This window comes from Homarus americanus, unplaced genomic scaffold (assembly GCF_018991925.1).
Source record: "Homarus americanus isolate GMGI-L3 unplaced genomic scaffold, GMGI_Hamer_2.0 scaffold58748, whole genome shotgun sequence".
Classification (NCBI taxonomy): Eukaryota; Metazoa; Arthropoda; class Malacostraca; order Decapoda; family Nephropidae; genus Homarus; species Homarus americanus.
In genome coordinates this window covers 531247-549183 of record NW_024729645.1, presented here as the reverse complement: position 1 = coordinate 549183, position 17937 = coordinate 531247, and the positions used below count along the sequence as shown (strand labels likewise).

Below are 17937 nucleotides of genomic sequence, written 5' to 3'. Positions count from 1 at the left end.
CAGGGCTTCAGAGGACACTGTCGCGTGTACCACCCCTGGTCCGTCAGTAGTATTAGGGAATGATCATGTGATTACCTGGCATTATAGTAGGAAAGTCATTGCCCAACTTCCAGCGCTCTACGCCAACGCTGCAAAATTCACGGCTGTACCCTGTAACCTTTGGCTCAAGGCAGTGTTGAGCATTGATTTTAACATTTATATGATTGAGCAGCTGACAGCCTCCGTCTCTCAGCAAGTTTTTAGGTTATTCTTAAAACGAAAGTCAATGTTTAATCATTAAAGTAATGCAACTATTTTCATGATTTTTTGCAACGATTTTCCAGCGTTTGAGACATATTACTGATTGATGTGTTAGGATAATGAGATTTAGGTCATTTTAAGACTGAACTTGTTTTTTATGATACTTCTAGTGCACGACCTGAACCTATCAATGTTTGCTACTGTATGCTACATATCTGTTGATGAAATAGGTTATAATACTCCATATGTGATTCCATGTCATTCAGCTTTTATTGATGCAATGCCGATCAGTGCTTTCTCGATTTTGTTTTTTTCTGTGATATTAAAAAATAATAATATTTATGCTTGCAACAACGCTGCTATTACAGGATAGAATATGTGTATGTGTGTGTGTGTGTGTGCTTCAAGTGTTCAAACATGTTTCTGATTAAACATCGTGAGGTCCATATTTTTTCTCTTCTGTAAATAGGAGAACGTAGCAAAATTGTGAGCAAGAGTAAAGATGTAGGAGAAGAAATATGAAAAATAAGATAAGTAAATACTATTGGAATTATATAGGCTACATAGTAAGCTCTTAACGTTTGTTGTAGATTTTACAAATTATTGCTTTAATTATTTGGGTAAATTTCTTAATTAATATATATATATATATATATATATATATATATATATATATATATATATATATATATATATATATATATATATATATATATATATAACCATTATTCTGGCAAGATAGTAATCAGCTAGTTGTCTGTATTCTTGAAGTGATCAATTTAATATTTTTGTAATAGATTTTGCACAGTGAACAGGAATTAACTAGTTGGTGTGTACTTTTCGAACAGATAACTTAACAACATACTTTAACTTAATAACTCATTCTGTATAGATATGGTAAATTCTAATTCTTGTTTTTTGGTCTAGTTTTCGAAGCAGTTTCTCCTCTAGAGCAAACAATTATATAACAACAGTCTGGGCTACGGTAACAGACACCAAGCGAAGCAGGACACAATGACAAACTCAGGCTCCGTCATAACCCTAGCTGGACCAGAGCAGCTAATAATCTGAGTACAGTACCTCGATGCTTAATTTTAACCGCTATATCAGTCAAGCAACTTAGATATCCTTCTAATTAGGTCTGCAGTACTATGTTTTATGATCAACATGGGTGTCCTATACTACCGCCTTAATTTCCGTGTAAATCAAAGAACTTCGTAATCTTTGAGATCTTGGTTCTCTTGATGGTTAAGTAACATAGGTGTCAAGTATTTAGCTCCTAGTCCTATGTTAATTGAACAGTATTGGCATCCCGTTTTTAGTTTGTTACATCCATGTTAAATTAACAAAGTGAAGTACTTTCGTTTCATGTTAAAGCTACCAAATTAATCGAGCAGCATGGGATCATGGTAGCAATCATGACAGTTGTAGATGCTGTGGGGTCCGCAGTAGCTGAAAGGATAGAAGCGGTAGTAGTCACGTAGTGTCATTTGGTGTGACTTTTTCTCCCGGTGGAGAGCGTGTTGGAGACGGTCCAGGTCTTGTTGCAGGTGTTGTTTATCCATGTCGTGGAGGGAATGGGCTCGTCGCATTTTCACATGACATTTCCTTTCGGTGTCAACCAAGTCCCGGCTAAGAGACACCTCACTCGACACACGCCGGCGGTGTTCCTCCTCGGCCTGTGATCGGGCATTCTCTAGTTCTTCCCTCAGGATCCGTGCCTGGCCAAGTGTAAGGGGGTTATTATTCGCAAAAAGAGTCTCTCCGCTTTCTGGAATATGGGCGTGAAAAAATGAAAGGGGGCGGAAGAAAGGAGGGTAAGGACAAAATGATAAGGGCGAAAAGAGGGCCAGAAGAACAGGAAGCAAGGCGGAGGGGGTACACGAGAAGAATAGGAACGAAGGGAAGGAGAGGTGACGAGGATAGGAATTTTAGTATAAGGGAAATAAGCGAGGCTTTATCCACCATAAAGTGTGAATACATGATACTTACAGTATACTTTAATTGAGTAGTATACTGTATATGGATGACAGAAATGCTTCTTAACATACAAACTGTAATAATTCTAGTACTGTGAACCATAGGCTGTAGAGGTTCTTATAATATACGGGGTATGTGGAATTTTCATTGGTACTCTACCAAACATCCATCACACAACCTGGAAAATAAATTTTATGCTCTCGCTTGTAGTCGATGCTCATCACTAGAATCTGACAACCCAATTACAGTTCACACACACACAAGTTACACATTATCATATTTTCACATCAGCATCGAAAGAATGAAGAACCCAGGGTAATATATAGTAAATATCAATAAGTGTACCAAATTCAATGTAGTTATTTTGCAGTTGTAAATGATCACTAACCTCCTCTTCTAATTTTTCACAGTTGGTCCTCAGTCGACGATTCTGGTCAACCAAGTCAGACGAGTGTTCTTTCAGCCTTAGTGTCGTGTCGTTGACCTGAAAGAGACGGATTAGTAGAGGGCGAGCCAGTTTAGATAACGTCAGGTAAGTGTACCGTGTTGTTATTATTTTGTTAAGTTACTGATTAGCCCCGTGCTGGAAGGGGGGGATTGAGGATATTGTAATTAGGCTCAGTGCCCATGTAGATATTTCTGTTCCATTAGTTAAATTGAAAGAAAACGAATATTATGAAAAAAATAGAGACTCACTGATGGTTGAAGGAGAACTGATAATGCTTTTACCAAGAGCAGAGAGAGTTAGCAGTATTCCAGTGACTTATCGTTAGAAATAAATGTTACAGAATTAAGTGATCCTATTGACCAGATAGTACGTGGTGACCTGACAGTATTAGTAAACCTTAGCACAGTACGAGGCTACTTACATCATCAAGAGAGGCCACGGTGCCCCTGTATCGTGCGGAGAGGTCAGAGTAGCGTCTCTCTAGTTCAGCTACGGTAGAGTGAAGAGTTGATAGCTCATCCCGAAGCTCCTGGGGAATGGAATGGAATATTAATCACATGAAAGGTTAAAATTTGGGGGCTATTTTGTAGTAACACTGCATAACAATTGTTTATCTGGAAGCAATGAAAAGAAATGTACTAGTTTTGAGTTTGTTTTTGTTAGATATACCGATATACAATTTGTGTACAGCATAGCAATTTATGACGGTAAACACGTACCAGCCATATCCAGTTTGACCAAATTTAGCCTAACCTGATTGTCCTGCGTTAGGGAGAGGGGAAGTAGGGGGAGTGTAGGGATAAGAGAATAGGGATGAAAGGTAACAGAGATGGAGAAGGCTGAGGGAAGAAAGGGGTAAGAGAGGGAGAGTTTCTACAAAATATAAAAAAGGTCAAAACTTTTAAAAAATTCACAAATTCCCCCAAATTAAAAAAAACGGTGACGTCATTTCCAACCCCTGTGACGCCATCAGTGGCTGTGAAGTCATCACCAATTGCTATGACGTCATCACCATTTGCTGTTACGTTATCGCCAGGTTACAGTCGGTCAGGTTAGGTAAAGAACAGTCTCAATTTATTCTTTGCATTCATTATTTAATGCCTTTTATGCTTGCTTTATATGTCTGCTTTATTTTCTTGCTTGACAGTGTGCACAACAGACATATATCAAGAGTAGATGGAAGCTTTTAGAGGGAGGCCGGCCCCTAACCCCCTGAATTTGTCATATTGTTATGGGATTAATTGCTTCGCTAACCGTTGATTCATTAACCAATAACTTTTCACAGTCCCCTATATGCGTCGCTTATCGAGGTAAATCTATTTTGGTTGATTTTTTCACCATGTGTATGCCGGAAAAAATAATTACGTTGGTCAGATTATTTTTTTCCATTCTTTATGGACTTGTGCGAGAGGTTTGTCTTGGCGTTGTTTTCCCATTTAGAAAAGGAGTATTGAAAATCGACTCGAGATTATGATATACGACTAACAATTTACATGTAACAGAAAAGAAAATAGGAAAGTAGTATTTTTTAATTTGTACGGAAACACGAGATTTTGATATTAGACGAATATGTTTTTATTTATTTATTTTTTTCATAAATGTATTTTTGTTTTCGAAATTGTCACACACTTATGATATTATTTAGCGTTATAGAATATATTAAAGTGCGTATATCAATCAATCGTCCTGTTTTCGTACAAGAATTTGAGCAGAGACGAAAAGTATGGGGCGGACCCAAGACATTGCCGGTATTTGTACGTCTGGCAAGGAGTACCTGTTTGAAGGGGCGTTGATCGCGTGTTGTACAGACGTCATATTATCCTGACATATACCAATTGTCGTGAATCGTCACCATTAGGGGAGATTATATGACGTGCTAGTCGCTTTGGTCGCTGTCTCCTGGAGATCTTGACGTCAATAACTTGTGTTCTGTTAGTCTAATGCCAAGGAGAAAAAAGAAATAGACAATTCGAAGACCTATTGACAAGATTAGGTTGGCAGAATGTTTGATTTGTTTATATATCTACCTATAGGAAGCTTCTTTACCTATGATGTTGTAAACTGTGTAACATGTAACCAAAGCTTGTATACGACGTATTCCAATGACCTGTTACGACGTTACCTAATCTTGTGTGACCCGAATTTATATATGGCGGCCTCTCCTTATCTGACCTCGTATGACCAACCTGTATGTGTCTCTGGTAGCGGGTGTTCTCCTCGAGGGTGGCCTGGTGTCTCGACCTCTCCAGCTCCAGCTCGCTGAGGGCCCAACACCCACACCGCCGTCCACACCCCATTCCCGCGGCCTCTTGACTGTGGGACATTTTATACAAAAGTTAGAATTCATGTTTGTGGATCTAATGTGATATATAAGCTGTACACTGGGTATGTATTTTCAATAAATGTTGAGTAATATCTCAAATGTTTAGAACTTTTAAAATTTTTGGAAATATTAAGTCGTATGTAAACTGAAATTGAAATTTAAAATCACACGAATAATAATAATGATAATAATAATAATAATAATAATAATAATAATAATAATAATAATAATAATAATAATAATAGTGATGATCAAGTATGCGTATTTGTGATATTGGCTAAAAGAATCATTGTTTACATTAGTTGGCACAATTATAAGAATTCAGAGGGTCACTGTTCAAAGGATCAGGCCCTTAATTATATACTAATTTTGTACTATATTGAATATACAATAATTGACCAATACTGTAACTATATAATGATAAATGTCATACTAATGTTAAGTTTACTAAGTTAGAATATTCTGTAAATGTCAATGAAATATTATGTATATTATTAAACATTTAAATTAAGTTAAAATTTAAATATCACAACTGAACTACACAAGGAGGAAATATTATTGGCTAATATAAAGAAAACACTGGCAACGAGATATGGTTTTCTGTGCGCTGTTTTTGTATTATTATTATTATTATTATTATTATTATTATTATTATTATTATTATTATTATTATTATTATTATTATTCTCTCCGCTTTTAATAAGATTCTTGTGAAAATACTTCGATTTCAAGTTACAGCCTATATCCCATATAGTTTTGTAACTGCCGCAACTTTCCGTGGACATTGGTCAGTGGAGCAAACAATTTAACACTAAAAATTGATAAAAAATAAAATAAAATTGTACGTTTTACGTATTTTAACCACATATTTTCCCTCTTCTTCAAAACCCTGCAAACAAAGGGACCGATGTTTCTATACAATTACCATATTATTTAAGGACAAAAAATTAAATTACGATCGCGTGTATGTAAATCCATTCAAACATCATCAATAAATAAGAAATTGTCATATGAACAAAAATATTTTAGTATCAGTTAAATGTAAGTAAAGGAATAAAGAGAAGTTAGATATTAGGTAAACATTTAAGTAACTACATCATTTACATATTAGATAAAACGCAAATTTTAAATATACATCAATTAGATATTAAGTGAATGTCGTTCTTATTACGTGAATGTCGACTGAATATCATGTAGAAGTAATTAATTAGCTCGTAACCCTCGAGTAACTGTCAGAGAAACTCACATAAAAGTCAGTCAGATGAAAACAACCAAATTAAGTACCAAACAAACATAGATGTATTACAATTAAATAAATATTACTAAATATCAGGGAACAAGAAATAACGTAAAATCGGAAAAATAAATATAATCATAATATCACTGAACTTGTTTATTTAATTACAAGAATAAAATAGAATTCAAACCACAATTATGTTAACTCCTTCATTCATCATAACAGTAAGTTAACTGTGTTCATTAATTGCAACAACCAGGTAGTTTATGCTCGTTAATGGTGCTACTTACGTAATTGGGATTATTTAATATCAGTATGGTAATTGCATGCGTTAATTGAGGTTGTAAGGCAGTTGAATTTATTAATAGTTGCTCTTGGCTAACTACTTGGTTAACTACATTGTATTTATTATATTACGGGAGCGGAGTGTTGGTAATTGTCCTTGGTGAGTACTATTATCCTTGTGATTTATGACAAGGTGAATATTTATATAAAAAAAAACACCACTAGTGAACTTAATTCATTCTGCTTGTTACGTCCACAATTCTCACTTTCTTTAAAAAAACTAAGTACATAATCACTAAAACCTTTGTGATTAATTGCCTCATTACTACATGAATTTATTTGATCATCATATAGGTATTAAGGAGTTTCTATGCGTTCTTAAGCTATTAAACTGATATTTCATCGATTGAAATGTGTGTAAAGTTTATTGCCCCAATAACTTATGGAAATCTTTGGTGCCTGCAAATTTTATTTACTTCTGGTTATTGTTACTACACCTTTTGGAACTCTAATATCTGCTGTCGCTCTTCTATCGATAACAGACGACACTCAGTTTATCATTCTAGATACATTTGACTGGCCTAAGCCATTCAAGTCAGCTTCAACATTTTGGAAATTACCGTTTACATAAAATTTGAGGGCCACTAAAGCTAGTGCGGGTAGGAGTGGCACGGGGTCTCGTCACTCGACCAATATCACGGTGCAGTTCATCACTGAACCACATATTTCCCTTCGAGCAAATCCATAATATCTGAGAAGACTGAGATGTTCATCACTCACATTTAAGGGGTCTAAAGAATCCCTAAACACACTCTCCCTACGGAGTGCTCGATCGTGAGCTAAGAAAACTCATAACTTGATCCTCCTCCTAGTTTGAGCTCACTACTGCGGTGGAGTACACCGTATGTTATGCTACGACTGGTCCAGACCCGTCGTAAAATAAGGATAAACTTGGTGGTGTTAACGATGACCGTGAACCTAACTAAACATCAATTCCCTATAAGTGACACTCCTCAATCACCGCTTTCCTTAACTCATAAATCCGGTTCCCATATATCCTCCACGTTCCCTTATATTTCCTCCACCTCGCTCCCCCCACACACCTTGATAAATCACGTACTTCCACTACAGAAGCCTTTATTGATTTTGGCTAGTGTTGGTAAGAAGTATGCGTAGTTCTCCTCGTTCGATTATATTATGAGGGCTCCCCACTGTTTCGTGTGTCCATGAGAGGCAATAATAAGACTGTTACCCCTTCGAGTAACGGACAACCATCACGTCATCAACAAAGCCCGTAAGCTTATATTCTTGGTGAATAACTAGACCTCTATCTGTTTTTATTGTTGATAACTAGAATATTTATTAATCTAGAAACATTTATAATATACTTCAATTGGAGCACAGTAATGCATTATATATAACTTTTTTTAAATATTCTTATTTTTTTTTAGTAAGTTTCGAACTATGATTAAAAAAAAACCAGACGTTATTAAACGCTTAATGACAGTAGAAGCACCTGAAGCCCCCAAAAATTATTTCGTGTTTTTTATAGTGAGAAATACCTGAAAATATATAAAAAATTTCAGTAGACAGTTATTTGCTAACTAGTTTGGTGTCGTACAAATTAATAACATCAGGTCCTCATAAACTCATGTGTCTATACTTTTCAAAAGTCTTTCGCTTGGTTTAATAACACGTTCATGGTTCTATTTTCACATTGTCGAAGGATAGCTGTCTTATACAATAGTGGGCACCACATTTGTTACATTACACTACATTAATGTCGTACAAGGGGAGGCACAATAGGCACTGTTAAGCATTGGTCCAGACAATTGTTACTGGTGTATTATGTCAGACAATGGCTATCACATCACGCATGCCTTCGATTTCAGAGGCATATTAACTGTTCTTATAGTGAAATTGACCTTTCTATGATATCGGTGCTACATAGGAATTATTCTATATGTACTTTCTTTTGTGTAAATCTTCACTTGTACTTACACATCCAATTATGTACCTAAATAGAAAGCCTATATACGATCATCTGAGAATCTACTTGAATTCGTAAACCTGTGTCCATGTAACCTTCTTGACTATGAGATGTTGGCTTATACACCCACAGTGACCAAACTATTGTTGTCATATATTATTGTACAGGTGTTTCTCCCACGATGTTTAACACACACACACACACACACACACACCATGACAAAGGTGATGACGACAACCAATCATTACCAAGAGGAATAATGACATAAATAGTTCCTGCACCCCAACTGATCAATACTAAATAGAGTTTGTCTGGAGGGCGACGACTACAGGGTCATCAGTCACGGTGTCACCTTTATTTACGTACAGTTCCTCCACTCGGTACACAGTGTTTTAGTGGGTTAAGTAATAAAAAAATATCTTAATAGCTAAAGCATTCAACATTAGATTAACTGTCAATCATATCCACTGAATTATATTTCTTTTGGTTCGTTACGCGTAAATTATTTTCACAGTGAAATAGTATCACAAATATCTTAAATTTTAAAATGTTGTGATGTGGAAACTAAGATATGGTGAACAATGGACGTTGATGGACATTAAAATAACAATCTAATACAAGATAATTACTCCTTTGTTTATCGTTAAAACATCAAGAGAAATACATCTTTATCATTTTTTTGGTTTTCTACTGTGTTTATTTTCTTTTGCCTTTGGTATTCTTACCCTTCGCCTTTTCTGTCTCTGGTTTCCTTCCCTTCCTTTATCCTTTTATCTGATCCCTCTTATCATTTTTTTTGACTCCCTTCCCTTCCAGCTGTCTCATCCACTTCCCCTACATCTCCTCCTCCTCCTCCCTTCATACTCCCCCTCCTCCCCTTCTCCTCCCCTCCCTCACCTCAACCAGACATTGATTCTCTTGGGGGCGTGTTGGGGAGGGAGCTGCCACGTGATTTTGAGGTTCGTTCGTTCATTTTTTTCTTCTCCTGAATGGGGACGTAAAAACGTAACCCTTTCCTAGCTACCCGAAGTAAATGTACAGAGTTGAAAAACAAAAAGGTTGTGAAATCGCCCCGTGACTATATTGTAAATTACGCGCTGTCTTGGCTTTAATTAAGGAAATTGAAAACAAAGACTAGAATCTGGGTTTAGTCCAACTTGGGTACACTTTGTTAGGTAAACTCGCCACTGACTACTGGTGACTAGTGTAAGGTTGGTATTTTTGGAAACGTATATTACTCCTTAGCAAACACTAAACTTGTTTTTAATCTGGGGTTTGTTTATATACACCTGAGTGGAGCGAATTATTCTGAGCCGTAAAATTTTATTTTGAAACCTTGCAAACATTAGACTCACGTTGCTCCAGAATAATATGTAGTACTAATGATTTTCCTTTGAAGAATCCAAGGTAAATTGTTCCGAGAAAGCTTCTATGCTTGGATATAAATACGTGCGTGAAAATTGCTTTTTACTGTAACCATTTCCTCATAATACGCATTACATATTATATATACAGAATACAGGGGTCTACCCTCCCATTATGTCAAGAATTTTTCTTCCGTGATGTTGCCATCACGAGCTGCAATTATTTCTGCTTATCATATGCATTTTAGGTAATTTTTTGTCTTGGATATTTTCATTGTATTTCTGTTGTCTTTTGTATGGTGAATTTACGTTATTATGTCGGCACGGATTTATATCGGCTCGACTGAATAATCTGCTTTAATATGACCATAATTTTAGGATAATAAGCATCTCGACAGCGGGGGAGCCCCGAGAATAGCCCTAAACAATGTAAGCTGAACGGGGATCACACATCAACGTGCGGTCTCCACAACATAATCCTGGAGAGGAATTCTGTCTTGCTCCTCGAAGGGACTTGATGTTGATTTCCGTACTTTTAGAAGCTGTTTTTTTATGAAGATATGAAGTTATTTTGATTACTTAACTATCTTATTACATGTTTTTGAGCCCTTTGCTGTGACTGATCAGAAAAAAAAAATCACCACGTGGTATTCGCATCAAGGATTTTTCTTGTTCTTTTTTCAAACGTAACTTTACATTTTCAGGATATATGTTTTCTTTGGGCGTATTACGGTTGATAAAGACACAATAATCGACATCTGTACTACATTTGTGTTGTAACTGAAGAGATTTTCAACCCTTAAAATAAAACGTTTCGTGGTTGGTCGATCCTTGCCCCCCCACCCTGTCATTCTCCAGCACCGCCTATGGTTCGTGCACATTATCCACAAACAACATACTTTTCCACAGTTCCCCCACACGGAGAGGACACAAGTAGTCACTCAACGGCCAGTGTTTACTGTCACATCTATGACAACAACTTCTGTTTTGGTTTCATTATGGTCTTTAGCGTTTGGTTTCATGATCATTTTTGTCGAGTAATCATTATAATACTATCCTAAAAGAATTATCACAGAGATATAATGACTTTTGACTTTAGAGATACAAACATTACTTGACTAAATATCTAAGTTACTGTACCTTCTGCCGCTCACTCTGGCCTCCCTTTTTGCTGCGATATTTTTAATATTCTAAAATTAGGAACACCAATTTGGGGGTTTAGGTGAGTTACCCAGACAAAGAACTAAACTCTCTCTCTCTCTCTCTCTCTCTCTCTCTCTTTGTTCACAGTAAACAGATACATTGTTCATTATAAGTCACCAAATTCCCTTACTAGTTTTATTTAAGGTAATTTGATTAATGTGATGTCTCCCCTCAAACGCAAAATAAATAAATAAATAAATAAATTATCCAGTAATGCGGTTTGTGAGTAGTAGAATACATAGGAGATGAACGGTAACATTTGTTCTCCAATAAATTGACCAAGGCTAATTCTATGTCTGTAGGGTAAATAACAACGCCCATCTCCCCGTCACCGTACCCCATCCCCTCCCAACAAACCCCACTAGGTGTTTTAAAGGCCCACGAGATATTTTAAAGACTCCACAATATGTTTTAAAGACTCCAAAAGATGTTTTAAAGACCCCACAAGATATTTTAAAGACCCACAATATATTTTAAAGACCCCCACAAAATGTTTTAAAGACCCCACAAGATATTTTAAAGACCCACAATATGTTTTAAAGACCCCACAAGATGTTTTAAAGACCCACAATATATTTTAAAGACCCACAATATATTTTAAAGACCCCCACAAAATGTTTTAAAGACCCCACAAGATATTTTAAAGACTCACAATATGTTTTAAAAAGACCCACAAGATGTAACAGAGACTCGAAACCTCACAAAATGAAAAACAACAAACGCCACTGCCTAGGATAAGATTTTTTCTTTTCTTTTTTTACTTGGAAATAAGCTCCTGGGGTTGTTCTTCCTGGGGGGGGGGAGATAAATACTAGGTAATCAGAGGGCGAAGAATTTCCATACGAGAGAGAGAGACGTTATCAAAGGGATTATTTAAGCTACTCTGACGGCCATTGTCATCGTGTCTTTTGGATGTAGTTTTATTTATTTTTGTTTTTTCGTATCACTTTACACTCGTGATGGTCAGTTGGTTGTAAGTGGCTTTTGTGAAATGTTTTGTAAATTATATTATGTTGTATTTTGTGTTGTGCTGTGTTGTATTTAGAGTTGTGTTGTATTTAGGGTTGTCTTGTTGTACTGTGTTGTTTTAGGGTTGTGTTGTGTTGTGTTGTATATAGTGTTGTTATTATGCCAAGTTTTGCGTTGTATTGTGGCTTATTCCGTGTTGTATTGTGCTGTATTTTGTGTTCTATTTGTCGTATTTTGTATTGCGTGTTGCTGTACTTTGGATTGTATTGTTCTGTGTTTAATGTTGTATTTTTGGCGTTGTATTATGATATATTTTGTTTTTCTGTTGTTTTTCTTTTTTGTGCTATATATAGTGCATATTGCATTGTGTTGTACTGTAGTTGTTATGGTGTAGTGAAAAGTATTATAGTGTGTTATAGTGTGGTGGACTGGCTCTCTATGTACCTGAAGACTGTAAGTAAGACAGGTGGATCGTTGACTGTAACTGGTTGGGAGTGACTGCTGCCCCCACCCCCCTCCCCCTCCCCCCTCCCCACAGAGCTCTAGGAATAAAAGATGTACTCTTCACTGTCTGCTCTCCCCTGCCTTCTCTCCCATCACTCTCCCCCACCACTCCCCCCACCTCTCCGCACCTCACCACTCTCCCCGTACTTCTCCCCCCTACTCTCCCCCGCCTACTCCCCCCCACCTCCCCCACCTACTCTTCCCACCTACTCTCCCCACCTACTCTCCCCGCCTACTCTTCCCGCCTACTCCCCCCACCTACTCTAACAAGCAACGGGACTCTAATCTCAGCTGCAGTAGAGTATAATTAAATCTTTCTTGACTACGAGACTCATCACCAAGGAAGATTGAGGAGTCGAGAGGGCCGTTCTCCCCCCTGTGTTATTCTGGAGACTACTTAACTAATATACTCCACTTAATTGTCAGGGTTGTGATTGGTGCTCTTGTTACGGCGAGCAAAAGGTAATTATTGGTGAAATAGGGTGGGCGGGGCTTACCGAGGGTAGTGGAACTTAAAATAGGTTTAAGGTTATTCCAAGGGTATCTGAACCTAAGAATAAGGGCGAGTCTGACGGTGGAGTTGAACTTTATATAAGATTAAAACCTACTAGAGTGGTGGGTGTAGTCATGGGGACGGACGTGTAAGTTTTAATGATTCAAATGGATGTGTGTGTGCAACCGTGTGTGTGGGGGGGGGGGTATGTTTGTGTGTGTGTGTGCGTGTGTTAATACATTTTTCCGTGTATATGTGAATCATACGTAATCATAGAATGTGCTCAGTCGTGTAGGTTACGCTGCTCTGTCATGAACTCCAAGCGGAATTTTTCACCAAATCTCACAAAATCAATATACAACACTCCACAGTACACGTAAATGCGTATTATTCATACACATACACAAATTCCAATACTCTCATGCATACAGTTTTGGCCACTTGAACACTTGTATAACTCGCTACACACTCGCTCACATAACCCTACACAAGTACATAATGGTACAGTACGTATATACAGTACAGTACAAATACAGTACATCCATATAGGTACAAGCGTTGACCTGTTCTTCTATTAAAATAATATCGTCATATTAATTAACACTTAAACAATCAAAACCCATTAGATACGAAAATAAAAACAAAATCCACAGTAATAATATATAGTGTGTTTGGTAGGGGTGAGTCTACGTTTCTTCCGCAGTGGGGTCACGGGGTCGAGGTGGCCCGGTTACCCTTGCCGTGACTCACCCAACGTGTCGTGATGCCCAGGACGTCTTATCAGCTGGTGTCGTGTCCCAGAATGGTACTTTATGTTCCTTCACATGTGTGGAGGATTCTTCCGGGATTTTAAGTGACGTGGTAAAAGGTTAAATATGCTGGTTGGCCTTGGCGGATTATTAACAAGCAAAAAGTTGTAAACACCAGGGAAGTCTCGGGCGCGCTGATGTAAACATATAGTTCAAAATTAGTAGTGTTATGACCGTAGTGCTGAATTTAATGGTGCTACTATTACCACTACTACTACTATTAATAATAATAATAATGAAGGAACAATTATGTGCTGTACATGTCTACGGCGAACTGGGCATTCCTTTAATATTAAATTTCATTATATAACTCACAAATGCGGTCAGTCAAGAAATTTTTACTTTCAGTTGATTTCCTGTCTGCGGTCATGTCTAAATATATCGGGTAAAATCCAAGACAGAAGGATTATTTCTAAAACATTAACTTGATATTCGTGATTCATTGCCGTTCATCTAGACTCTCCAGCAGTGATGAAATGTAGTGTATCAGAGTACCATCCTTATATCTGAGGGTTGGCGACCACAGCTCTCCACGCTAAATGTTCTTGGGCTGTTTTTACCATCCCTCTAAGAGTCTAAGTTTTTGTATCTCTCTGGGGTCCCAGTTTTTAATTTCATTCATCCATTCCACTCTCTGCCTTCCCCTGGCCCCCCTACCCTCAAATTTGCCCATTAATATTCGTTATTATTTCCTCATCCCTCAAGTAACTTCCCAGAAGCTCCCTCCCTCAAGAATAAATTGCCAAACGAGATGCGTCACCAATGATTTATCCGTTTCAAATTCATTTTGCACAAAGTGGATAATTCCGTCGCTTGTATCATCCTAAATATGCAAAATTAGGAAATGTGGCTGAGCAGGAGGTAAATGACCAAGACAAACTGTCACTACAACAATGCAAACATCTTGTGAATGTTTGGCTTATAACACAGAATGACATTCAATAAATAACCAAATACTACGAAAAACAGGTCCACAAAAATACACAGAAAACGTATAGACTTATAGCTTACAGAGACGTTGTGGATCAACAAAGTGAAGTGTAAGAAAACAATGATTCTAACAGCAACATATCACGACCCTTTGAATTATGAGGGAGACGAGTAACCTGACACCTCGGGAACAAGGCTTGATACACTCCTCCGTGTGTTGGTGATGTTAAAGACCCACATCAGACCCGGCAACACACACTGATAGATGAGGGTGACAGGGAGCCCGACAATAAGGGAGAGGTGCGTAGTAATGTTGGAGCGAGAGTGAGTGTTACCTTCTCCTGGGATGTACACCCACACATACACTTCAAGATCAAAATGTAATGTAGATTTATGCAGAAGGTATAAGTAACAAAACCACGTGGATCAATGTAAGCTCTTCCCTTTCTTATAGTAGACGATAATGTATTACATATGATTTGATTTTATCAGTAACTGTACACGGAAGAACTTTGGACCATTCTTGAGAAAATGCTGAACTACTGGATAAAAGATCCTTCAGGAGTGTCCGCCGCCCTAAGACTAAAGATCCTACTATTAATTTTTCTCTTGCATCATTGAAACAGTTTAGTTAGTCGAAATAATCCAGATACAAAGCGAGTAACAACAACAATCAACATGACTGAACCCTTTAAGAACTGCATCTCTCCTAAAGTCTGTCAACACGTAACAAACAGTATCATAGTAACACATTCCAAAGGGTAAAATTGTCTCGGTATACGGTCTACTGAATATTCCGATTTATAACGAATAATAATGTTTCTACTTGAGGAATTGTCTTTTTCAGCATGATTTTTAGTAATTGTCTCGTGAGACTGAAATGTAGGTGTGATGTTTCAGTGCTGTGTTATTCCCGTGCGTGCATACATACCACCGCCTTTCCTACTGTGATCTGTCAGGCTAATCTACAGTCACAGATCGTTCATTTTACTCATTCTTCTGTTAAATGATTACCACAACCTACCAAACAGACATATAGCCAATAGTTCTTCAGTCGTTGTTGTCGTTCCGCTGTAGAACCTCCATCACGACCCTATCAGACAGACGTATAACTCCAGGTCGTCCTAGCATAACCCTTCATCTTATTTAACTACTTATAACAGGTAAACTTACAGCCACAGACCGTCCAATCATGAGTCGTATAATGCTCCTTTACCACGACCCCCATCACACTTACCTGTGCTTCCCCTACTGGAGTGAATGTTGGGTTACTTGCGAATCAATGAGTCCCCGACATGCATTTTTCAGGCCACAAGTATCACAGATAACTCACACACACATACACACACACACATCACACACCGTCATGTCTTGAGTGATTTATCGATTAAAACAGCACACGTCGTTAAAGCAGTGTCCTGGAATGTACTCTCGGTGTTGTGTGTGTTTTTTTTGTTTTTTATGCGTGTAGATCCATAGTGAGGGTGAGACAGGTAGGTAGTACAAGTGTTATGTTGGACGCAACATGTTCACCCTTCTACCGCCTGGAATAAACTGACTCCAGAACTCACCGCTCCCTTTCTTTCGTACCCCCCTTCCTCCTCCTCCTCCTCCCTCACGCACTCCTTCTCTACCCCACGCATTCTCCTACTAGTCTCCCCTCTCCCCACCGTATACTCCCCTCTCCCCACCGTATACTCCCCTCTCCCCAACGTATACTCCCCTCTCCCCTACACCCTTCCCTCCCTCTTCTCCGTTCTCCCCTCTTTCCCACACACCCTCCAGTCTCCCCTCCCTCAATAACACAGGTGCCAGTACTTCCACTTCTTCCTGGTGTTTACATTTAACCCCTTAAGAAAACTTGTCCTCTGAGGTCAGGTGTAATGTTTACATGGCGTCACCTGTTGTGTACTAGTAGAATTTTGTGTCAATTTGTCGAACTCTCATTGCAGTAGTAATAGTAGTACGAGTAGGAGTAGTCTAGTAGTAGTGGACTAGTAGTATAAGTAGAAATAGTATTAGTAATAGTCTAGAAGTATTAGTAGTATTAATGATAGCCACTATTAGTCATGTCAAGGGTAATCATTAGAGCAGGTCTCCACCCAACGCACTGTTTCACCTTCACATGTAATATAGTCCTTGACATGTTTTCTTCGTCAATACATCAATTCTACTTTGGTCGACACAGATCTATCCATCGGTATATTTTTCTGAGACATTGCCCACATACGGACACGTAGACACCGACACACAACGACACATATAAACAGACATAGAAACACACGACGGGAACACACACACACACACACACACACACACACAGATATAGACTCATTGACAGTAACACAGAAACAGACATATACTGTAAATGTCGCCCCTTGTGTTTAAGGTGTAGAGCCTGTCACTTCCTCAGCCACACGCTAGGTTAACGAGCCGTTTGAACTAGTACCAATGAGGAACTGACAACCCACCAACCATTACCCCGAACTCTATCTACCAATCGACAAAAATTCAGGTTCCCAATTATTGCTGCGTAGACAGAGACAAATGGCTTAAAATCGTTCATAGCATTGGACCACTAGCTTGCAAGGCGAGTACACCACAGTTCAGAGACTTTGCACTATATCTGTGACCCTCAGTCACTGTAAAACTGAGGTCATCTCTTAACAAAAGGAAAATATTTGTTATGAATGATTACAAGAACGAAAGGGGATAATGGCCAGGATAATATTAATTTTAAACATATAGAATTCGATTATTTGTCTTCGAGGATAAGTTAGGAAAAGGTGAAGTTAGGACCAGTGAGAGAGAGAGAGAGAGAGAGGTGGTGATGAGGACCAGTAAGGTGTGTCAAGGTGGTGATGAGGACCAGTAAGGTGTGTCAAGGTGGTGTTGATTGTTGTTGTTTATTGTGTGTGTTAGTCATCATCTGAGCGGAGGGCATTAAAGGAATTCGGTGAAAGCTGGAAGGTCATGGCAAATTTTATACTCAGTGGTTTGTAACAGAGTGGAAGTAGTTGCTGCTCCACATAGTAGACTAGTGGAGACACGCTAAAGAAGGTCATGTATGAGAGGCCCCAGTACTTAAACCTCTTCTCATTCACTTCCTCTGTTCCTAGTGTTATTTGTTGTTGTTACAGGTGTTTCAGTTGCCAGGTCACT

At 38.1% G+C, this 17937-nt stretch overlaps 1 protein-coding gene across 1 annotated transcript; it reads right to left on the bottom strand.

Annotated features, from left to right (window-relative positions):
• Window positions 1-941: 941 nt before the first annotated feature.
• On the bottom strand, window positions 942-16339 carry LOC121866782 (paramyosin-like). The gene is made up of 5 exons (XM_042366512.1): window positions 16013-16339; window positions 4855-4981; window positions 3090-3197; window positions 2609-2704; window positions 942-1961 (listed from the first exon to the last, which is right to left on the bottom strand). The coding sequence occupies exons 2-5, from the start codon at window positions 4963-4965 to the stop codon at window positions 1626-1628; spliced, it is 651 nt and encodes a 216-aa protein (XP_042222446.1). The 5' UTR covers window positions 4966-4981; window positions 16013-16339; the 3' UTR covers window positions 942-1625.
• Window positions 16340-17937: the final 1598 nt, after the last annotated feature.

What these genes read in the sequence shown, in the direction of transcription:
- LOC121866782 (XM_042366512.1), bottom strand. Translation starts at nt 4,965, where the DNA reads ATGGGGTGTGGACGGCGGTGTGGGTGTTGGGCCCTCAGCGAGCTGGAG. An exon ending in GCTACCAGAGACACATACAG is followed by an intron (nt 3,198 to 4,854) that starts GTTGGTCATACG and finishes TCCATTCCCCAG; the next exon opens with GAGCTTCGGGATGAGCTATC. An exon ending in GTGAAAAATTAGAAGAGGAG is followed by an intron (nt 1,962 to 2,608) that starts GTTAGTGATCAT and finishes ACACTTGGCCAG; the next exon opens with GCACGGATCCTGAGGGAAGA.